This window comes from Siniperca chuatsi, linkage group LG7 (genome assembly GCF_020085105.1).
Source record: "Siniperca chuatsi isolate FFG_IHB_CAS linkage group LG7, ASM2008510v1, whole genome shotgun sequence".
NCBI classification, from domain to species: domain Eukaryota; kingdom Metazoa; phylum Chordata; class Actinopteri; order Centrarchiformes; family Sinipercidae; genus Siniperca; species Siniperca chuatsi.
The window spans coordinates 20,237,062-20,262,247 of record NC_058048.1 but is presented as its reverse complement, the minus strand read 5'-3'; the positions used below and the strand labels follow the sequence as shown (position 1 = coordinate 20,262,247).

General features: G+C 39.6%; 1 protein-coding gene across 1 annotated transcript; it reads left to right on the top strand.

Annotated features, from left to right (window-relative positions):
* Positions 1 to 10,348: 10,348 nt before the first annotated feature.
* Positions 10,349 to 22,388, top strand: LOC122879305 (probable G-protein coupled receptor 149). Its single transcript, XM_044203274.1, has 5 exons — positions 10,349 to 11,711; positions 14,027 to 14,207; positions 14,378 to 14,883; positions 18,885 to 19,028; positions 20,026 to 22,388. The coding sequence occupies exons 1-5, from the start codon at positions 10,743 to 10,745 to the stop codon at positions 20,536 to 20,538; spliced, it is 2,313 nt and encodes a 770-aa protein (XP_044059209.1). The 5' UTR covers positions 10,349 to 10,742; the 3' UTR covers positions 20,539 to 22,388.
* The last annotated feature ends 2,798 nt before the right edge of the window (positions 22,389 to 25,186 follow it).

The window sequence follows — 25,186 nt, the reverse complement described above, 5'->3', positions numbered from 1 at the left end:
AGAAACTTCCCTCACAAGGAAAGGGGTTAAAAGCAGGCTGACATGCACACACTTCTGGATTTAGACATAACAGCATAGTAACTATAGGCTACACTATAATGCGTGTCTTTTCAAGTATCACTGATTTTAGAATAAGCTCAAAGTACAAGTTTGTAAAAAAAATCTATTCAGTTACAGCAACGACAATATTTTTTTTTTAACCTGGCACTTCACTACATGCACATGATGTTCTTTTTTAGCAATGAATTTCAACACCGATTCTGTTCTTTTGTACCTTTTATACTTGTTCTGTCACCACACTCCATGTTTCAGCAGGAATCTGGGCATGGCATAAAGTGGGCGCATAACAATGCAGATGCAACGGTGGAATTCATCCTAATCCTGATACTGAAGACGGATTTGAGGAACTTTGAGTTAATGCTGTGGTATTTGGGTTTGGGCTATATGACTAACTACTGCACTTTGTGACAAACGTCCTCGTGAACAACAGTATTGGCTCATGTGGTCACCTTTGTGTGGTGTTCTGTTTTCTGTGAGCAGACATCGTACTGTTTCAAGCAATATTTGTCTTAACACGGCAACACAATCTGTCAACCACCATTGACATTCCTACACCTCTATTTGGGTTTACACACTCCATTTCCTCCCCCTCTCTTGTCTTCCCCTCTGTCCTACTCTGACGGGAAATGTTTTACTCTATTTGACTGTACTGATCAGTCAGTACAGACGCAGACAAATTAATCATCTTTCCTACTCTCAATGCACCAGAGGACTGTTACTATTTGTATTTTCCATCTTTCTCAAAGTTTCAGCAGTAAGGGAGCAAATGATGAGTAGTGAAATGAGAGTTATGCAGCAAATAAGGTCAAGGCAGCATGAAGGTGAAACACACAGCAAGCTGCACAGAGAGACTTGTTAACACTAACAACTGAAAGCTCTCTACCTCTCCAATGTATTTTAAAGGGTTCTGGTTGATCTAAAAGCTGCTTTGGTGCTTTATGTAAAGCCACTGCCCTCTAATGTTCTGTAATGAAAGCACAGCAACATCCACTAGATGCTCTAAACCCCTGTGGTGAAACATGCTTGTTATTTTTAGTGATGTTCAAAAGAAAGATTTTTTACGGCAGCCAAATTTTTCAAACTGCTCATCTCTGTCTGAGATGCGCACTGGATTGGAAAGACCAAGATTGAAAACACGCTTCCCCAAGATAAACTCTGCTGCCAGTTGACTTGCTGGGGAGTTGCAACACTTCCACAGTGTTTTCAGTGCGTGCTCTAGTTTGATAGCAAGCCTGCTTGAAAGGTTTTTAAAGGTTTGCCCAGCCATGTTCGTCAGCAGCGTGTGGATGATAGCCAAGCTAGTGCACAGATGTCAATCAAGAAAACCTTTAGACCAGGGCTCAATCCCATACCATCTGTTTGTTTTGGATAATTCAGACATTAAGCTCTTAGCTTAAAATGCCTAATGCACAAATGTTTATTTAATGATAATCATAATTCATAATTTACTTCCACCACTTTGCCTTTCTGCCTCATTTCAAGCTGATGTCTTTTCTGAAAACCCCATTTGATGGTTGAGTTCAAAAGAGTCAGTTTATTCTAAAAGTGGTGCCAGACATATTCCAGTTTACTGAATTCCTGTGACAGTGAGCCATGTCTGCTGCCACTCTCTGTCTGCCTCTCTAGAGTTATTGCATCAGAGGAATGAATGAGAGTGCAGTAGTGAGATGGGGCCCAGAGGGAAAAAAAGGTACTAATGGGGCCTTAATGAAAATCACTAGTCTGTTCATTAATGCATAAATATACACACATCATGCACATGGGCAGGGAAGGGAAACAAGACTCAGCGGTTGCACACACACATGCAAATACACACGCACAGAAAAACAGATGGGTTTGTCACATCACCTCCTTATTATGCTCTCCTTTTATCTCCTTTGTCCTCCACCACTTGAAGGACCAGTGTGTAACATTTAGGAGAAGCAATTTGGCAGAAATGGAAAATAATATGTATCAGTATGTTTTAGTATTAGTGTAGAATCACCTGAAAATAAGAATCATTGTGTTTTCATTACCTTAGAATGAGCCGTTTGTATCTCCAGAGAAGGAGGTCCCCTTCCACGGAGGGGGAGGGGGAGGTGAGCAGCATTTAAATGGTTGCAAACTGCAATTTCACCACTAGATGCCACTAAATCCTACACACTGCTCCTTTAATGCCATCTTTCAATCTGATAACAAAGAAAACAAATGATAGCTTTTCATCATCACTTTCTCTCCATTAATACTCAGACACGCTACATAGGTTTGCCTTAATGTTCCCTCTGTAACCATCCAGGTAAATTACTCTGGGCTGGTTGTTTTCTCGCCAGATCTTTTCTTCTTCTACAAGTAATTGATTCCATTAAGCCAGGCATGCTGGAGGAATTCATTATACTGATTAGTGTGGCACAGGTTGTTGGGATGGAGGTTTGGAGTTCATGGAGAGATATGGTAAAAAAAACAGAGAGCTAATTTGTCACATTTCTTCACAGTCAGATGCCTTGATGACTTCTGTCCCTGTAGGACTGTAGCAGTGAGCCACCTGAAGCTGCACCGGAGCTTCTGCATTCAGGACTTGCAGAGCAACACCAGCATCCCCATATAACACTAGCAGGGTTACAAACCTGCAGGAAAGCAGATGTGCGTTTAGAAATACATTGTTGTCTCGCTCTGCTTCTTCTTATACTGGCTTTAGGCAATATTTTGAACACCTGCTTCCTTCTGAGTGATCTGTTACCCAGGGCTATCTTTGACTCTGGTCCATCACACAGTCCAGCTTTTCCACAGTGCAATAGGTCCATCTGGTGGACAAATCAGAGACTTTTTGTGACCTGCTAATACTTATAGGTTCACAATTCTTAAAGTCTGTCTTAAAACAATAAACAGGCACAACCCATATGTACACAGAAAAAGTTTTTGCTAGCTGTAAGCATTCTTCCTGTTCATACTGGCCCTAAACATATCCCTTCCTAATGTGCTTTAAGTGATGAAGGACAAAATCCAAAGTCCTTGTTCTGTGCAAAAATATGTTCCAAAGTGTATCTGAAGCTAATATGGGGCTTCAGCAGTCTGACTTACACAAATCAAGTGAATATTTTCCAGAGTTGCAATCTTTTTAGTTTGTATTCTTTGTATTACTGTCCCTCCACTGCAGCTCAGCAAGGAAATGTCGTCCAGGAAAGACAAAGAGGGAATTCTGAACTAGAAAGACTGTAAATTAAGAAACCCACTTGTTTAGATTAACTCTACTGTCTCCTCATATTAAATTATAAAAAAAACGAGGTCTGTGGATTTTTGTCCCCCATCACTTACATCTAAAGCGTGTTAGGAAAAGATATATTAATGACCTGTATGAGCAGGAGGAATGATTAGAGCAAGGAAAACTATTTTAATGTACATACAGTACAGGCATGTGAGTATTGTATAATGTGTGTGTGAAAAAATTTGAACCTGTCCTTTTAATAGCAGTGGTTCCCAACATTTTTATGTTACGTTTATGACCCCTTAAAACAAACCAATGTATAGTTGTAGAAATATGTTTTTCTGCTTTCATGTCCTGTGAACAACCTCAAGATCCCTCAGATTGAACTTGCGATTGTGGGGTGTCCCGTCCCCCAGTTTGGGAATTGTTGCTTTAAAGTACACAAAATCTTTGGTAGTTTCCAGGGAAAGGGTAGGGAGCAAATCACAAAATAACTATTAATTAATGACTAGTTAAATGGTAGTCCTTGAATAATGATTACATTTAAATCAGGTACATATGTTACAGAAAAAACAACTAATCATTTTTTATTTATTATGTACGGTATTTGATATGTTTGTGCCCTTTCAAGTAAAGTGGCACGAGTTGTTTCTAAGAATGTATCAATACTTAATTATTAATTTGACATTACTGACCATTTTTGTGCCCCCTCTGCGAAGTGTCACCCGACAGTACCCATCTGACAAATAGCTCTGATGTTTTACTGGTAACTTCAGTTAATCAATTACACAAGGCAGAGAAAGCAGAATTCTAAAAGAAAGTATTTCATATTCCACACATATTTACACTATATATAGAATGTAACACAGCAACATTAGATCCAAGCTAACTAACTATATAGTAAATCTAATTTGTGTAATATAAAGAATGATTATTTATTTATTTATTTAATGTTTATTTTTATAGAGACAAGTATATAGCATGGACCAATGCTACATACGAACACCATTTATAGCCTAAAGGCCAATCCACATAGAAAGCGTTATTTGAAGGCAGGGCAAGACAGCTTTATTTATATAGCACATTTCAAACACAAAGGCAATCTAAAGTGCTTTGTATAGGCAAAGAAAAGCGTTAGAAGCGTTTTTGACATCTGTCACTCGCCCATCTCACAGAACAGAAATGCTTCCATTTCATCAAATGTATCAATCAAAGACAAATGTGTGAGACACGTGAGTCTTGAGTTTGAGTTCTGTGTGTAAGAAATTCCACATATTGATCCCCCTAAACAGAAAACGATGTTTGTCCAAAGGAGGATTTGTGAAAGGGCACCTTACAGCTCCTTACATCTCTCCTGAGATAAGCGACAAATTAAAGGCAAAGTTAACTTAAAGTGTCCTAATAAGGCTACCATGACCCTCGAGAACAGCTTCAGTGCCCCTTGACATAGACTCTCGAAGTCTCTGAAATCCCCTCATTTGTTGTTTTAATGATGGTGGTGGAGAGTGTTCTCTAACATCTAACACATTTACCCATAGGTGCTTACCTGGGTTGAGATCTTCATCATTCATCTTCATCGTTTTCATACTCATCAAACCATACAGTGACCCCTTGTAAATCTCCATTAGTTATGTCATTTAATCAGTTTTACTTTGTCTCTTTTCTCTGTTAAAAAACATATTGTGGGTAGTTAGGGGGTCCATGGCTCACGAATGACATGTTGATTTCTTCCTCGCTTTCACTACCTTAATTTCTACCAGCTGCATGTCAGTTATTCCAGCTCAACGATGAGGCAAAGGCTTTTGCAAATGCAAATCAGCTTAACTCCGCACTAAACTAAATCTCTGGAAAACTTTGAAAAACTCCAAATGTTGTTCCTTACTTGTAAAGTGTTACCTGTTATAACTTCACCTCAGTTAAATTTGCGTATAAGTATTTGTGGGAGGTAGGCAGTGAATGGTTGTTTCCGTACTGTTACTGTTGGATATTTTCCCACTCTTTTCACCTAAAAATCATTGTTACCAAGAGAGATGTGTGATGCAGTTTGGTTCACTGATGAGGCTGTCTCTTTCTCTTAACCCTCTCATTGCACCAGTAGTCACTTTTGCAAGTTTTTTGGAAAAAGTATAAAATAAATATTCAAACTGAACATTTGTGTGTGTGTGTGTTTGTGTGTGTGTGTGTGTGTGTGTGTGTGTGTGTGTGTGTGTGTGTGTGTGTGTGTGTGTGTGTGGAAAAAGGTGTTTGTGTATGACCATGAACTCCAGTCCGTGTTTCCGTGGAAACAGGTGCTGTGAATTATATGTGGTCTGACTTGACTTTCTGATGGTCAGTTTTGGTTTGGCTTGGAAACAAATTCTTACACTCAACATCATTCTGTTAACTTTTTCTGCTATATACAGAAAATATAAATACATCAGTAAGTAATGGAAATATGCTCAAAGGTACGGTCTTCAAACACACTGCCTCATGTATTATAGATGACAGCTCTTGATGTGCACAAAGATGTGTGCTCACTCACACATGCACACACACACACACTTACACAGACATCATCAGTTACAAAGCCTGCAGGTGCATGCAGACTTGTGCACATTTGTAGACACACACACCTGTGCACATACGAATTAACAGCCAAATGTATTGTGTAAGAGTTGCCAAATGGATTAGAATTTTATGCTCTGAATTTGAAGTATGCATTGAGAATTTGTATGTAAATCTGTGAAATTAAATGTTTTTATTTGTTGAAAATTGTAATATTTATTGACTTATCAATTTTATTTGGTTAAGATGTATACATGACTGCAACGTCCCCAGGTTAGATTCCGGGCCTTCGTTGCATGTCAATCCCCTCTCTTTCCCCTTACATTTCCTGCCTTTATCTCTACTGTCTCTATCAAATAAAGGCAACAAATTCCGAAATACTAAATATAAAAAGATGTTTCAAAATCCAGTTTAATCCATGTACAAATAATTCAACACTAGTTTAGAATCAAGATCAAATTCAAAATACACCATTCATTTAGGCCATTCAATGCCACATTTTCAGTGACATATCAGTCTTGAACTGCCTGTTATGTGGAAGATTATTGTTATTTGCTTAAAGTTTCATTTATATTTCAAATTCACTTTTACTTTCAGTCATACTGTATACACATAATATGTGAAAGTGTCCTGCAAGAGTCCAAGAAATAAAGTTCTTGACACAATGCAATTTTTTTTCTTTAACAAATTATATAACCTTTTCCTATGAATAATTTAAGTCGCCTCTTTCTGTTTCCCAGAGTAACACACAATATGCTGTATAGCCTAACACTGACTAAACAGACCAAATATACAACACAATATGCAGTCCCTGTCCCTGAGAAAAAATACAGCAGCTTGAAGCTGCGTGAATCAACATTTGGCCACTAGGGGGCAGAAAACATCTATACATCTCACACCATATCTGTGGTTTATAGATCAAAGTTGTTATGGCTGATGCAGCAGATCCAGAGGCACATTAGCATTCATTGTGGTGTTTATGTTCATGTAATAAATTTAAGTCCAATATTCACTTTCCTTTTAGCTCTCTTTTGGTCTCCACCCACTCATAGAAAACAAGCCTTGCTCCAGTTATTTTGGCTATTGGGTATTTGGCTTGATATGCATGATCCAGCAATATTTGGTCCAGGGCTGGTAGTGTACAGTGGATTTATCCAAGCTTTTGATGAGAGCAGAGGATTGATGAGGCTCAGCCATAAACAGTTAAGTGATTATTTTCTCTGATTTTAGCACTGCAAGAGATACCTTTCTTATTGCAAAGGGTAATTTGATTCAGTGTTGTTTTTAGCACCATGCTCTTTTATTCCTGCTAGGTATATTTTGGTTCTCAAAGTCAAAATAATTCTCAAAGCAGCACTTAATCAACCCTAAGATGCACTGTCTATATTTTGCTGCACCCCAAAGAGCACCTCAGCAGAAAGTTAAGGGTTGAGTCATTATGAATTCATGGCACTTACTATTCATCCACCTTTCCTCATTCAGTTTTACTTCTCTGTTTTATGCAAATATAATCTTCCATTCTGTTTCTGTCTCTGTATCTCTGTGTCAAGTGCTGCTTCATTAATATTTGATGTGACTTAGGATAATGATGCACCTAGACTCTGTACATGCTGTGTGTGTGTGTGTGTGTGTGTGTGTGTGTGTGTGTGTGTGTGTGTGTGTGTGTGTGTGTGTGTGTGTGTGTGTGTGTGTGTGTGTCTGTGAGTGCAAGTGTGGGTGGCTTCGTGATTGGTGGGAGAGGGGGGGTACACTCCAGTAGTTCTGTAATTTAAAGTTACAAACTGTGCTGTGCTGAATTTAGGATGCACCACCAGAGGCCAGTAAGCACCAAAGTAATGACAGTGTGATATGTGCAAACATGTATATAGATATATGAGCATATGTACAGCACAGTGCATTATTATTGTACTTGAAGGGTATTTATACAACATATTGCAGTCATCTATCATTGATTAGACGCTTCCATTTCACGGTCCAGACGAATTGCAGCAGAGACACAATGAGGTTTTACTTTATTGCATTCCCATGGTTTCATTTCATTTCCAAGCCAGTATTACAGATGAATGATTTATTGGATGTTGTAAGATGGCTGTTATTCTCAAATCAAACTCTTGCTTCATTAGTTTTTATGTAATTTCATTTAACTTCATGAGAGTCCATTAAATGTTTATTGAAATAGACATAGCAATGAAAGTAGACACTGTAATGTAACACCTTTTCTGTGTCAACACAAGAATAATATCGGCCATCATAACAGGCCTTATTTCACAGATTTAATGTACCATAACTCTCTACAAAGGACTCTAGAATCTAAAAGGAATGAGAAATTCTGTTAGTGTTTACCAACAGGTTTGCTGTGTTTATCGTTAGCGCATCATGTATCAGCAGACAGCAACATCTGGATGTGTGTCAGTCTGCAGATGGAGAAATATATTTATTTGATCAAATTTTATTTAGTATGTGGATATTACAGCTAGAAAATATCATGCTGCAGTGTTTCTGTTTGTGATTCTGCTATTGACATGTGATCAATGTCTGGAATTTTACCATTTAAATAGGACTACGTCTTAGGACTTCCTTGAGGACTTACATTTTTGCATTAGGCATACAGCTATGGCTAACTATGGCAGCTGTGGCAAATTTTCCACAACTGTAACAAAATGAAGTGCATATTTTGTGTAATGATTTCACTATGCATTTTTATAATATATATTGCTAAATCTGTTTAAACTATGATACATATTCAAATATGTAAATAAAGATGTGCTTTTTTGTTTTGACAGTGCACATCTAGATTGACACTTTCTGCATATATGAGAATTTTAATAACTTACACATACCTAATTTTCTTATTCTCATATGGTAAATATTTTTCAGTGATTTTGTGTCTCTTCCTTTCCATCTATTCATCTAACTGCCTTGATATAAAATGTAGTTTCAGGCTTTTCTCCATGAATAGATAATGGAATGTGTTTTGACAGAATGTTAGCTTTTCATATTTTCTAAAAGATCCTGTTTCATTACACTTTGGCTACTCTATTCCTGACCAATGCACTTGTCTATGAAAATCTTTACAGAGCTGCACTCTCACCTTTTGCATGCAGTACGCACAAACGCACACACAAAGTAGGTCACCTTGATGTGTGACGCTGAGCTCAGCCGGTGTATCTGTGTGTGTGTCTGTGTCTGGTTTTGTGTTTCTGCACGCTTGTGGATTGTGTTTTGTCCTCTTATGTTCCTCTCTGTGTCCTCGTGGCCCCAGAGAGAGTGTAGTCATTATACTGGCTCTAAGTCACTTAGTCCAAACTCTAATTAAATTACAAAACCTGAAGTGAGATGCACTTACAGTCATGATTGCATTCACTTCGATATATGTTGCACAAGGCTGAAAGAGCTGAGCATCCACAGATACCGTATGGAGGGGGGTGTAAATAAATACGCGTGGGCTGTCATCATGCAGATTCATGTTGCGTTTACATAAAGGGCATGAGTCCAAAAATCTATCACCAGTGATAAACAGAGCATTACACTTGGAGTATCATCTATGGACCACCATGAAGATAAATAAACACCCATGAACCATCTAAACAAACTGAGGAGTCCTTCAGCCTGAAAATCCTTGAACACAACAGGGAAGGACGAGACAAGGCCAATTCCACACCAGTGTATAGGATTTGCACACACATAAAGACATACACACAGGCTACACTTGCACACAAACTAATCTGCCGCTGTCCAGCCAGAGGGTCACATACTGTTTAATTGGGGGTTTTCTCTAGTTGGTTGCATCTACAAATGCTGTCCCTCTAACCTGCTTTAATGTTATATCTAATAAAACTATCAGACTGTTTAAATTACAACTTAATCATTCATTAAATTATCATTTAAAACGCATGCCTCTGGTGACAAACAAGACGAATATGTTTATCCTGTAACACAGTTTCCATTTGAATGGGTCAAGCAAGGATAACTTTCTTTTAAAGTACTTCATTGCCTTGAATGTGTCCTTTGCCCTCTTGCCTCGTGAGAGCTGCTCCACTCTGACAGTAGTATGACACAGGGCTAAATACAGAGACACCAATGCACTTACAGTAAACTGGCCTTCTGTTTTCACTCCAGCCTATACACAGTGGCAAGATACCACTCAAATCTTATCTAATTTATGTTTCCCTTATTATTTTAGCCCTAGGCATTTAGTTTCCTGACTTAATTAAGCTGAAAAGGTTTTGAAAATGGAACAATGACAGTCAATCTGCTGAAACTGGCTTGCGCGACAACAGCCTTATGATGTGACTTTGAATAATGATGCACACAGTCTGTGTAGATGGTTATTTTGGTTTCCAAATGGAATTAACCACAAAGTGATGGGCCCCTTACACAAATCTGCATTGGCAGGAAATAAATCCCTAAAAGCCTGTTTATTTTCTCATTTGTATTCAGTTGTGGGAGTTGAGTTCAGTTGGAGGGCAGTGGGAGAAGGGGGGGGTGTTAGTATTTTGCATGACCTGAGGAAAGGGTCGAGCCAAGCCACAAATAAAAACGCAGCCTGATGCATCGGACCAGTTCTACACAGACACGGTAGTAGTATACTGCGTTTGGCCCAACCCCAAATGACTACCGTGAGAGGAAACGATGATGACGACAGCGCGTAAATCGCCAGGAACCAAGAAGTGCCCTGGTTGCGCGGTCTGAACGGTGAACACAAGTGCCTGCCAGCACATCCAGGCTCCACATCCAAAGGACTGGAAAGCGTTGGTTACGCGTGCGTTCCCAGTTGGAGCGGAGAAGGATATTGCCCTATGTCTCTCTCATCATCTTCACTGTCTGAATTTTTTAGAGATGCGGCGCATCTTGTGCCATTCTCACATCCTTTCAGCGCGGTAAACTTTACAGGCTAGTGAGTCAGATTTGACCAATTAAAAGTCCCGAAAGAGACAGAGAAGTTAATTCACTGAAAATGTCCACGACGCACCTCAGCTCCCCGGCACCCAACCAGAGCTACCTTTCCACGGCCACCTACGAGAAGACAGACCCCGCGGGGGTGGAGAGGCAAATTCGCCTGCTGCTTTTCGGCTTGTGCGTAACCATCGCCGCTGCTACCTTTGTCGGAGGTGTGTATTCGCTGCTCTCTCTCCTCCGAATGAGGAGAAAAACCTCCCTGTGTCTCATTGTGGCTTCCATGTCGGTGGACGACCTGCTCAGCGTGGTTACTCTCTCCTTGTTCATGCTCCTACAGTGGGAGACAGATGGAGGTGGAGGGTCGGGCAGCCTGTGCACTTTATCTGGACTTCTGTACGTGTTCCAGGGTGTTTCTAGCAATATGAAGGCTTGCCTTATAGCAGCCTACACTTTTTATGTCACTAAGAGATTTGGAGTGCTTCAGTCTGTCCGCCGGCCCCTAAGAGTGATGTGGGCCATTGCCGGTGTGTGGGCGGTCAGCCTGGCCGTTAGTGTGTTACCTTTGTGCGGATGGGGCAGCTTTACGCCGGCCTCGCTCGGGTGTTTTCCAGAGAGCGACAGTTTTTACATCCTGCTGCTTTTCTCTTTATATTCCCTGTGTTTCTGCGGCTTGTTATTTTTCTTCGTCCCCCTCACCTACCAGCTGCTGTGCTCCAGAGAGCCCCAGAGGACTTTACTGTACACCAGCTATTTGGAGATGGCGAGGGGACTGAGTGGCTCCGCTCCCCTCTGTGATCTCCAGTCCTTTTCCCGGGACAGCCTGAACAAAAGTTTCAGTGCCTACAACGAGCTGAGCCCAAGTTCATGCGGGACAGAGCTCAGGGAGAAAGAGGACAGCTGCACGTCCCCAGTGTCTGTCAACGGGCAGAGGACGGCTGCAGTCGAGGACACGCCAGTGGTGTTTGCACAGAAACGCTTCTCCATGATCCTGGCAGTTGTCCGAGTCATTTTATGGATGCCAATGATGGTAAGCAGCGTGATAAAAGCAAATGCTTGAAGCCAAAAGCAACATCATAATAACTTTTACTAAATACCCTGCCATTTCAAAACACCATGCCAAACCATTTAATAGACTTGAAATTATTTCCTTGTTTACGAAAACATTTAGTTATTTAGTTGAAATGGTATGCCATATTTTACAGATGTTTCTAGAAAATTCATGAAAGTACAATCCTCTCATCTGTTTAAAAAAAAACACTTCAAGATTCAATCTTAAAGTTAAACTCACCCAACTTTTTTCTGTTAATTTGATGATTTAAGTTCTTAATGTGCAAGATACGCAGAACTAGACCGTTTGGGTCAACAAGCTATATAGATTTTACCTAAAATAATCTCAAAAGTTGTCTCACTTTAGGGGGGGCAACAAAGATATGTCAACTAAGCACCATAAAAGTGTTTTACAGCCAACTAGAAACTCATGTATGGGCCTCAAATGTAGCACAAGACTGCTAAACATTTTAACTACATCCCCAAATCAAATCATCATCTCTGTTGTAGTTTGTGTATAGGCTATGAGCAGTAAGAGTTTATTATGTGGACAAAAGTAACATAATGTAGTCTTTATTTACCTATTAAGAAACCTTGAATGTCTCTTGAGGCAACTTTGGGAAACACTGTAGAATTTTACAGGATATATTCAGGTCATTAATAATCTGTTATCTTTACAGTTTTGAAACCTTTTAGATATCTCATCATGTTTTGTGGTCTCATTAAATTTACTACAGACTGATATTTTTTAAAAATTGCAAGCAATTGTTTAGTTACAGCCAGTGTCCTATTAAATTAACATTCCCTAAAGGACTGTGGAGAACAGTAGTTGGCAGGTTTTAGTCAACACCTAAATGTTAGCATCGTTGCATTGTGAAATGATTGCCACACAGTGCGTTCCGTTGTTTCAACATTAATCTTGCTTAAACCAAAAAAAAAAAAAAAAAAAGAATTGTAGGTGATAAATGCTGTGCAGCCAGCTGATAATGAACGGGCAAACAGAATTGGCATTTCAAACTTGCAACACTGAAAATAAGCAAAAGCACTGGATATGATTAAAACAGAAAATGTCAAAATTTCACTGATCAGAAGTACAATTCACAATAAGTTTTCTTTCTGTGATTTTGTTTTGTTTTTAAAGAAAATTAGCCATTTTTATGTGGATGTCCAGTCAGTGTTGTAAATGTAGTCCATTGAAGCAATACATTCTTCAGTGAGTGCTAATTGACAGAGGAAGCTGAGTTCTCTTCAACAGCACTGCCAGCGGAGCTGTGCTGGCAGTACCTACATGTACCAGGATGCACTGCGCATGAGCTTCTGACGCCCACACTCACTCAGCGGCTTCTGTATAACAACAAAGCTAACAGAGTCTAGCTGCACTTCTACTGTGAATATCACTACAATAACCGCTTTTAAACCAAAAACTTCCCCACCTCAGGCAGAGACTAGAAATCCAGGCTGAAGTAGCCTGTAGTTCTTCCTTGCCTTCAATGATGTCACTGTCTTGTAAAATGACATCACTGGATGAAGGAAGTACTACTTGGCAAACTCAGTTTTCTCTGTCAATATAGCACTCACTGAGGAATTTATTGTTTTATTTGACTACATTTACCTGCTGAGTGAGTGTGGGAGTCAGAAGCTCATGCGCAATGCATCCTGGTACATGTAGGTATTGCCAGCACAGCTCTGCTGGCAGTGCCATTGAGGAGAACTCAGCTTTCTCTCTCAATATAGCACTCACTGAAGAATTGATTGCTTCAATTGATTACATTTACCATGAACACTGACTGGACATCCACATAAAAATTGGCAAATGTTCCCTTTAAGAAACAAACAAGTCTGAATAAACATGTCTAAGATGGTTTCTCTTTAGATATATATTATTTGTATCTGTGTTTGCATTTACTGGTGTAAGGTGTAATGTATAAAGCTGTAGAGGTCAATATCAGCACAATGCTGAACCTGATGCTGGGCCACAATGGCTGAGTCATAAAAACACTATCTATAAAGGAACACTTTCAGTTTTTGTAATAAGTGACATAAATGTCTACATTTCTTTTCAATTTAGTACAACCATGCACAGAACAATAGTGCAACTCTCTCATCATGTTGCATTTTGGCTCACACTGCATTGACATATTAAAATAACAAAACAAAAGACAATGAAAAGCAAAAAAGTCCAGAATAGGTGAAGGATCTTTGTATCTTTCCATTCACGTGTCCCCCTTCCCCCCACTTCCTCATGCATATTGAATCACTGACTCCCCAGTGAATTAATTTCCCCTTCATTCACAGACTTTGGTGCTGGTGCGCCATGCACTGAATGCACGCAGCTCATCCCTGGAGACTCTGAGCTTCTTTCTCACTCTGCTTGCCCCTGCGGTTACTCCATTATTTGTGCTGTCTGAGCGCTGGATCCACATGCCATGTGGCTGCTTCATTAACTGCAAACGGGATCCAATGCAGGAACCCTCAGGTAAACCATGATGGTATACACATTTACCAACAATGCACCATAAAGTGTGTTTCTACATAATGAACCCCTGTAAGTTTCCCAGTGTGATATAGAGGGTACTTTTTTTTTCTTTTTTGGCATGAGGGTGTAATAAAATTCTCAATAATTTTTTCTCAATTACTTTTTCACAGTGATGAAAAGAAGATTTGAGTTCAACCTTTCCTTCCAACAAGGCTATGGAGTGTACAAGTTGTCACATGGCACCATGTCTCATAACAGTCCGCCCCTTGAGAATCCTGCCTATCACAGCCTCTTTAACTGTGACTTCCCAAATACCCGCCTTGATGCACTAGAAAGTGGCGGGCTCTCCAGTCTGGGGCCCGATTTTGATTTCAGCACCACCTGCCCTGTGGACAGCTCCTCTCATGGAGACCTCCTGTTGGAAGCGGTAGCCGGTGGAGGAGAGGCGCTGGCTGATTGTCTATCACTCCCTCATGAGAACCACGGAAATGATGGTGACTTCCGCTGTGTCCCTTCTCCGTTGCCTTCTCATCACCGGGAGCAGAATCACAATCTCGCTGACACGTCATCTGTGTTCGAGGGGACAGAGAGGAGGCTGTCGCATGAGCAGTGTCGGAAAATCGAGCTGACAGACTGGGAGTGGTGCAGGAGCAAATCAGAGAGAACACCCAGACAGGTACACCACTGTCCGGGGTAGTCGGTTTATTAGCCTGATGTTGAACCATCAAATTAAGTCATTTGTATCTGTCATTCTGTGGTTTATGGCTGCCATTAATTGATTTTCCACACTCTATTGCTTTCCTAAACTAGTCAAACAACTGCTGCATTTGCATGCAACATATGGTGATGTACTCTAGAGATGATCAATTAGGAGTGATTAGTGTCTCAGGACCATAAAATGGATGGATTTTCAATCTCCCTTTCTGCGTTTACATTTTCTACAAAAGGAAATTAAATGATATCATTTTGCCCTTCGCATGTACAGAGATACAGAGACACACATCTGGACTAGGATGCAGTCTTTACATAGTCAGTCCTTAAAGATGTATGTGCATATTTGTGCGTTTTTGTCTGTGTGAAGGCCTGTCTGACTTTCTGTTTGTTGATCTGTGTCTCTGTGGGGGTTTTTTCTGCATCTTTGAATATGCCTCCTTATAATCAAGCTGACAGACTAGGAGCTGCACATGTGATTTAGATAAAATGGTTAACATTCCCTCTCCCTTAGCCTCTCTCCTCTCCTCCCCTCTCCTCTCTCTGCATATCTTTATTTGTGCTAAGCCTCAATGGATTCTGACTAACAGAGCAATTGATCGAGATACTATCAACAGCATACCATTTAAGTAACAAATGTCAGCCTGTCTTTCAAAAGAAAATACTCATTCATTGCTGCTCCACAGACCCTCTAAAATCAGACCAGCTCTCAAGGCTCAGCTCTATTCATTGATTTAGTCTTGTGATTTGGGGGGTTTTAAGGCAGCGTTTACAGTTTCAAGATCAGTATTAATGAGATTTATCCACTGAAGGTTAGCTCCCTTATGTGTGTTTTGGAATGTTTTTTGTGCATAGCTGTGATTTGGTATGAATTTGGAATGAAAATTGAATGAAAAATTCAACACATCTTTTTGTTAAGTGAAATCAAAGACATACTGTATATATACGTATGTGTACATATACTGCAGTGTTGTCTGCCTGCCAGGACCCAAAGTTGTGCTCGTAAATGTATTATTTTCTCAGTCATTCAATAGTTTATCTATCCAGTAGATGCAAAGTGCATTAGATGTAAACAATGCAGCACAAAACAGTTTGCTACAGGCGCATGAACCGCTATCCACTAATCCATTTTTAATCCATTTCTTTCTTTGTTGTTGACATCCTGTGCTCTTGTAATACCAGAAGCTTAATTCTCTCTGTGTTTTGTAGGACCCAATTGAATTGTTAAACAAGGACAAAACAGTAAAGGCTTAATGATTAATGTATCCTGGCCTTAGAGTTACCAAACACAGATGAGAGAACAGTCTCACTCTGTTCCCGAGAAACAGCAGAGCAGCCACAGGCATTACTTTTCAAACTGACAGCACAGTAAATGTGACTTGTGGAGCGATAACACTATGAGCTTGTTTTAAACTTGCAAAACTAACTGGGACATGAACAGATGCAGGAACATGCATGCATACATGTGCACATACAAACACATGCGCACACTTTATCTGTCTCTGCTCTACTTATAAGTCTGAAATGTTTTGGTTTGAAAATCACCAGAGGGTGGAAAATCCATGGAGCATGCATCTACAGCATGGCTCTGGCACTCACTTTGCATCATGTATAAGTCTGAGATGCTCACTGCTGGCTTGTGTATGTCTGTGTGTGTGTGTGTGTGTGTGTGTGTGTGTGTCCTACTTCTCAGCTTCGAAGTAGCAAACTCTGTATATTATGCTTCCTTAGACCGTATTCATTGATTGGGGTCACTATATACAAGTACAATAATGGTATGTACAGTATGTGCAGTCACACAATGCATCTACAAACAAACAAATAACAAAATTAAAATACACAGAGCCAGCAACCTTCTCCATTCCCAAACACAGTCACAAAAGATCAAAATTAGCTCACAAACACATATACATACACATATACATACTGTATATAGACACAAGCCAAACCTAAATAGCTTGTGTTTTATAGTGTTTTGTTCCTCGTTAGTAGGCTAGATGTCATTACCCAGCGTCTGTCCTCCTTACTGTCAGCCCTATTGGCCTTCAGCATCCACAGGGAAAGGTGGAATTAGAGCTTAAAGACATCTTTACCCTCTCTGTGACTTTATACTCTCTGTTAGCAAGCGCAGAGCTGGGGGTGCGTTCACAAGCCCTCTCCCAGAGGGGAAATGGAGACCTAATGCGCATTCAGATGTAGGGAACTGAAACCTGTTCACCCTTCTGAGAACACATCCAAAACTGTGTTGTTCTCACCAATAAGGCTACAAGGTGGAGAATGAAAAAAATTATTGGACAGGAAAGTAACACAACCAGAATCAATATACTGCAAACATACCAGGATCTGTACAGTACTGTTGCTTCTATGAAATAGGTGGTATATGTTGACACTTTAATTTGTGTGAATATACGTACAAAAAGAGTCTACACCAATGCTAGCAGCTCTGTGAGAATGTAGTCAGGCTAAGCAGTGCTTTGAACTACATGCTAAATTTAGCATGCTAACATGCTCACAATGGCAATGTTAACATGCTGATGTTTTGCATTTAATAATGTTTTAGCATGTTAGCATGCTAACATTTGATAATTAGCACTAAACACAACAACTGAGGCTGATAGGAATGTCATTAGTGTTGCAGGTATTCGGTCACAAATCAAATCGGATGATGATGCTAGATGAAAAGGGGATCACCAAAGTTATTACAATTCATCCTGAGGGGAACATGAACGTCTGTACCAAATTTCATGGCAATCCATTTAAAACTTGTCGAGATATTTCTGTCTGAACCAAAGTAGTCTAACGGCTAAACGACATTGCGATCTGTAGAGCAATGCCTCTATACTGTACAATACTGTAAAAGCAATGCACAGTGGAAATGTTTGCATTCATGTCATGCAGGTGTATATCTAAATAATTAAGACAATTGCAACACTGCATGTAATGAAAACAAGTAATTCATGTAAGTATACCCAGAATACACCCATCCATCAATGTACTTCCCACATTGATGTGTTCTGTGCATTATTTGATTTACTTGACTTTCAGCTCAACATCGCAGCCTCTCTCTCTCCCTCTGTGTCTCTCTCCATTCATAATGATGCAAGACAATGACAGGAAAACAGACAGAGTCAGGGAGGACAAGAGATTGGCATCCTATTTGTGCGTCATAGTCACAATCAGATCATTACATTGAACTAATCTAAATAATTTAGAGGGCTTAATGAGACCTGCCACAGTTTCCCCACTGTCCCCACCACAGGATGCTTTTCCTTTCTCCTGCCAGCAATATGCATTTTCTCAAACAAATCATGTTGACAGAGGCTCACTTTGATGTACTGTGTGGTAAATTAATATCTATGAAAACACTATAAAAATATGACAGGAAAACATGAAATATGATTAAAAATGTGAGTGACATAAATGAGCCCAGTAATTGAAAAAAGATGGCAAACTGATACGAGACCCAGAATACATTTGATTGATGCTTTATACACTGAAATTATATTATTTTGATTGAATTAGTTAATTAAAAATATCTGATAACGGCTAAATAGCTTGTAGATCATACCTACATCTTTTTGCTCTGAACCTGAAAGGTCTCTGGTAGCTTCTCTATGCATGGAGCCTCATGAACATCTCATTTTAACAGCAGTGTGCAGTTGACAGGGCTCTTACATGTAAGCCTTGTAAAATCATGGGATGGAAATGGTTGGTCAACAAATTCATCTCCCTGTCCTTGACATCATGGACACAATCTAAGCTCAATTAGTTTGAACAAAGGGAGCGAGATGGAAAATGACCTTGGACGCTTTGTACTTCTTGTCAATAACGTGATGAGCAGAAAAGATGAAATATGTATAATAGTATTCTCAAGTAATAAGACCTGTTTATATGTTATTAAAGACGTGGTGCTTGATGAATGTTGACTCAACATGTTTTGCTCTTTTCTTTGGTTTTCCTACGCAGCGGTCATCAGGTGGTCTGTCAATCCCCCTGTGCGCCTTTCAGGGCACCGTATCTCTGCAAGCCCCCACAGGAAAGACCCTCTCCCTCTCCACCTATGAGGTCAGCAGTGATGGACTCAAAATCTCCCCCAACAATGCCAAGAAGGTAATTTTTAGGGTTCAATTCCTATTCATTTTAAGCAATTAATCAAAGGAATTGTGAGACATTTTTGGAAATACGCTTATTACTTCCTTGTTGAGAGTTAGATGAAAAGATCGATATCACTCTCATGTCTGTGCATTAAGTATGAAGCTAGAATCAGGAGACAGTTAGCTTAAAAAGAATGGAAGCAGGAGGAAACAGCTAGCCTGGCTCAAACTGTACACAAAAAACTACAAGTTGTGGTTTTACAGGGAGTTACGTGCTATACGTTTTTGTGGTGCCTGACCGTAAAACTACAACTTACAACTACATTTCAGTTTGCATATGGATTAAAGAAACAAGATATAGCATGTTAATTACTGTGCTTTAGAGATGCTGGTAGGTGGATTTTTGAGCTTTTGACAGAGTCAGACTAGCTGTTTCCCTCTGCTTCCAGTCTTTATGCTAAGATAATTTCCTTCTGGCTTTAGCCTAGATCTTTAAGACACAGATATGAAATTCATATCAATCTTCTCATCTCATCTCATCAACTCTCAGCAAAAAAGCAAATAAGCATATTTCCCAAAATGTCAAACTTTTCCTTTATCAATTGTCTTCAATTATAACAATTACTGTCAGAAACAACTATTGACTCACAGCAACTTTATATGTTCTGTAGAGTTTACATATGTTTCCCATGGGTATCTGGGCAAAGATTAATGGAATATATAGTTGGAATGATTTTGGAGTAGAGAGAAATTATTAGCCTTATAACAAATCTATGGGATGATTTGGTTTGGCACATAAAGTAAAATAAGACATACACTATGCATTATACACTGTATTCCAAGATGAGATATGATAAGACGTGAATGATCCATGTGGTGAAATTGGGTTTATTGACTAAAGCAAATATTTTAGTTTCAGAAAGAAATGTAACTAATGTTGAATTACATTGTGACCCCATACTGTTTATGAAGAACTTGAATTATAAGGTATTTTATCTCCCTTTGCTTTAAAGGTGGAAGTGTATCGCTCCAAATCAGTTGGCCACGAGCCCAGTGCAGATGACCCAGCATCAGGAGGCCAGGCTGGAGACGTGAATGTCAGCAGCGTAGGGATGGGCATGGAGATCGGAATGGGCATGGGTATAGGAGCTGGTGTGGGGGACACCAATGTCAAGATCCACCTTGAGGTTCTAGAGATCTGTGACAATGAGGAGGCCATGGACAGTGTCTCCATCATCTCCAACATCAGCCAGTCCTCCACCCACGCCCGATCACCATCGCTGCGTTACTCACGAAGGGAGAACCGCTTTGTTTCCTGCGACCTGGGTGAGACGGCCTCCTACTCTCTGCTTATCCCCAGTGGTGGCAACCCAGAGGCAGAGACCATCAATATCACTATACCTGACACTGTGGAGGCTCACCGGCAGAACAGCCGACGGCAGACACAGGAGAGCTCAGGGTATCGTGAGGAGATACAGCTGCTGAATGAGGTCTACAGAAAGCAAGCTGGGGAGAGGGACGAGTAACACACATTAAGGTAACAAGAAGGTGTCTCCCAGGAGGAAGTTGAAAGAGCACCTCTGACATCAAAGGATGAAAGACACATTTCCTAATCATTCCACATTTACTTCTTTCTGATAACCACTCTAATAGAACTGACAGGTGATCCAAATAGAGACTTAGCTCAAGACTGTTATAATAGTCTGTTTGCCTACTCTTGTACTTCCTCTTTAGATATCATCATGATGTGCATCACCTGTCTGTAGAGTACATAGAGATAGATTAGTCTGTAAAGGAAGAGGGATAGTAGTACATTGGAGTAAACGAGAGAGAGGGAGAGAGAGAGAGAGAGAGAGAGAGAGAGAACAGAAGGGAAGGGTAATAAAGAGAAACAGTATTCTGGCAGAGCATCTGTATTCCTTGCAAGACTTTCACCATATGGCAGCCTGTCATCATAAAATAGATACAGCAAGAGAGAAATTCACTTAGATGTGGAAAGGGAGGGGCCATGGTCTGGTCACATGTCTGATATGAAGCTGCTCCTGTAGACTACGTCAGCGGTGACTCAGCTGTGAGGGGAGGGGTCACCTGACCCATGTGTCTGACTCATCTCAGTGTGTGTTATTGTGCATTTTTGTGTGTGAGAAGTAACTTGCCCATAAGGATGAGGGTATACGTATGAGAGTAATGCTTTGTGATGTCAACTACCAAAAGTATTCATATGTTTCCTCTATACGAATGTGTTTATTCTGCATATATTTATTTTAATTGTGGTGTGTTTTCCTTTGTGTCCAGCTGCTACGTCCATCATGTATTACACAATTAATGTTGCTACTATCAAATGAGAGAGAGACCACTATCCATGCTGAAAGTCTAAAACAGGTGGAGAGAAAGAGGAAAGGAGAGGCAAGCATTTGAGGGAGAGTGCAAGTGATTATTGGAGAAGGGGATACTTATGCAGAGCAATTTTCTGCCTCTTGTACATTCAGTGCAATTTAAATGAGTAACCGTGTGCATATTTTACTACAGTATAGGCAGCATATGAATGTACATTCCAGAGCCACTTTGGGGGATCATCTCTCTGCCTGCTCAGTTCACTGCCCATCCAATCAGTGAGCCACCGGGGCCTCTCACTCTATCGAATACATGCATACATTCGGGACTGGAAGAACATTTACATAGATAGTATTGTGTATTTCAGGTACTGTTTTTGAATGGTTACATGGACTGTGAACATCTATCAGAAGCATATAAATCTTTATTCTCTTTCACATATATATGAAAGAGTATCACAGAGTATATCCATTCCTTATATGCACATTTACGTGTACGTGTGTGTGTATACAATTGCAGTAACATAGTAAAATAGGTATTTTAGAGTAACTTTAGAATATATATTTATTTAAGTTTGTTTTATGATGGTGTCTTATATATGTCAGCTGTTTGTTTGCTTGATCTTCAACACAACATTGACACTTTGTAGACTTCATTTGCAAGCTTTTGAATTGTCCTTTAGCAAGCCCACTTCATCAGCTGCGACATGTTCCATCCCCCTGAAGAATGTTGTCATTAAATATTCATACCAGAAAATTCTATTTCGAGTGCTCCTGGGCAAAATGTAAAACAAAATAATGTACAGGTTATGAATGATAATGAATGTAAAGTTGTATTCAATGTCAACCATTTCAGCTGTTAATGGCGCCAAAGGTTTTCAGCTGAGCACAGCTTCATCTCTGCAGCCTAACAGAGTGGAAGTAATTTGATCATCTGCTTATTCTCACTTTTAAACAGGACAACCGTTCAGATTCTGGTCAAGTGTTCTCATAAAACATTGTGATCAATAAACTGTTATTTGCCTTGTTTGTGAGAAATTGGGAATTGCACATTAGATGAACAAGTGTTAGCATGTTTACGCATTCACGTCAACCATCTGGGCCGATTCGGTGACACACAAACTACTCAAATGGGATTCTCTATTACCGAATAAAAGCAAATAAAGCACAATAATTAACTACTTAAAGCGACTGACCTAGATAGTTAGCAGCCATCATTGGTTGTTGTGCCCCTAGGATAACAGTAATGTGATTAATCCACAACAGCTGTATGGTATTTTTAATGTGTTCTTATCAGTGTTTGAGCTGACATCAAATCAACAGTAAAGACATAAAATGTTCTTATGTTTCAGGATGGTTTCACAAATTATTCATTATATTTTATCTGTGTATATGTGCAGACATTTAAAGATGCAGTCTTTGAGGGAGAGGGAAAGCAAATAGTAGGAAAGCAGGAGTAAATGGAGGAAAGGGCATAAAACAAAAAGTAAAATAATATAAAAATTGTAATAATCAAAAATGCCTTGGGCAGCAGCTATTTCCAATGTTTAATCATTTCTCTCTGATCCAAGGACACACACACACACACACACACACAACCTCTGATAATGCAATGAGGTACATCAAAATGTCGAATCAGTGGCACTGCTTGAGACCTCTAGTTCAACACATGCACAGTCAATGAGTACAGCATGCATTATTGAGAATGTAAGCAGAAGCCAGAAGAGGAGAAAAAACAACCTATGTTAAAATATTGTTAAAACAACAACAGCTTTTCATCTTAGTTAAATGATTCATTAGGGCCAAAGATCATTTGTATGCATCACAGGTGCATACCTTGAGGGTAAAAAAACAAGGTGTGCAGAATAATGGTACATCTGCAACAGTACTGACAGGAATAGGGGAACGGGGCTCAGAGCATATGAAACAGTCCTTTCTCCCCTCATATCCTTTTGTTTTTGCAACTCCTCCACTACTCAAAGGGCTTTCTCATATTTCTCCCCTTCGTCAAACATCTCAGCTTCATTCTCAGCATTTTTTATACTCTCCTCTCCTAGTTTGTCACTATTTTACTGCATTGCTTACTTTCTGACTCCAGCTCATTTTCAATCCCTCCCCTGTTCCCTTCAGAGCCGCCTGCTGAGATATTGATAGTGCTCAGATATTTCAAAATAATGACACAGATAAAAGTATTGGCAGCTCAGGCAAACTCCTGTGAGGCACTCCTAATTCAAACAAACACAGTTTAGCTGATCACAGTTTCTTTTTGTTTTTCAAACTGAGCCCTAGTCAAAGACAAGACTGAATACATTTCTGTCCAAGCTGAATATTGACCATTTTTTTAAACATAGTCAAATATGAATTTGATGTGAGAAAGCTGATGAAAACAAACTCCTCAACACACAGATTGAAACAAAAATGTCACATATACTAGGCTTATCTTTCACACAAAGTGACAATAATTCATATCATTCATAATTTTCTAAGCTTGTTATTATCTTCTTCTACTGTATCAGTGTGGTTGTCTGTGTGGACAGCTGCATTTCCTTCATTGCTAAATGGTTGATGACAACTTGAATGTTGACACGCTACACAAATGTTAATTTCACAGTTTATAAAATGAAACGTATCACATCCTCAAACGTATCATTGCTATGATGACGGCAGCACAAGAGAGTGTGTGAAGAGAAGAAGTTCATTTAAAAGTGGTGATGCATGATATTGCAGGACAGCGACACAGCTTGAGGGTGGAATCTACTCTGCAACCTCTCATGATCATCATGCACAAACCCCATGAATGACTCCCTCACACCATTCATCCCTCTTCCTGTTCTCTTGTCTCTGCCATGTGCTTCATGGCACTAATTGGGCATTAACTCCTTTTATTTTGTAAGACAAGTTGGGGGGGAATAAAAAACGAGAGAGAGAGAGTAGAGGAACAAACACTCATTCAATATTCTGGCTAATTTAAAACAAGGGAATGTTGAGTACAATCCAGTTAGATATTTGCTGTAAGTGTGAACATCCAAAAACACAGAATCGGTGAGAAAATAAGAATACAGCGTAATTGCAGCACAATCATTCAGAAATAAGAACAAAGCAGAGCCAATTATTGATTGAAAAGAATCTAACTTTAGGATTGCCATTTTGTTTTCAGACTAATTATTAAAAACATTCAGCCTTACATGAAGCAAGTCATGTAGTGCCAAGGTTACGATAAAATGTGTTGAAAGTGTTTTACGAATTGTTAATGTTATTAATCCAGTCTATTTTCAGTTATAGGGTGAGAGATTGCTATTGTTTATTAAACTTTATTGGAGTAGATACATTATCATCATATATTAGAACGGAATAGAACACAATTTAACTGAAAAGCTGCAGACTTTTTATAAATGTGACGATATTCACTACAATGCCCACAATACAGCAGAGCCAGAACTGTTAAGGTGATACAGTCTATAGCAGTCATGGTAGATCTTTTTCATTTGGCTGTAACCTTTATAGCTCAGACAACAGGTCATTCCCTGATGTTCTTTTGGGCTGGGAGAAGGATGAGCTGGTTACAGCAGTTACATTGACCGCAAAGACAGTTTCTGCATATATTAGAGCTTGAGGACGTTGTTTAAAAAGTCTGTTTTATAGGAACTCAAAATGGACTTGCGCCTAACAACTGACTAGGTTCCAAGGGTAAATGGGAATGTCAGTGGTTAGGGTCTGGGGAATGAATAGTCAGAGGTTCCTCACATTTTGGTTTTCTTTTTTGCCCGATTAACTATTTACAGAACTCAAACAGGCACCACAATACAGTGGTATAATAAAATAAACAAGAGGAACATGACTC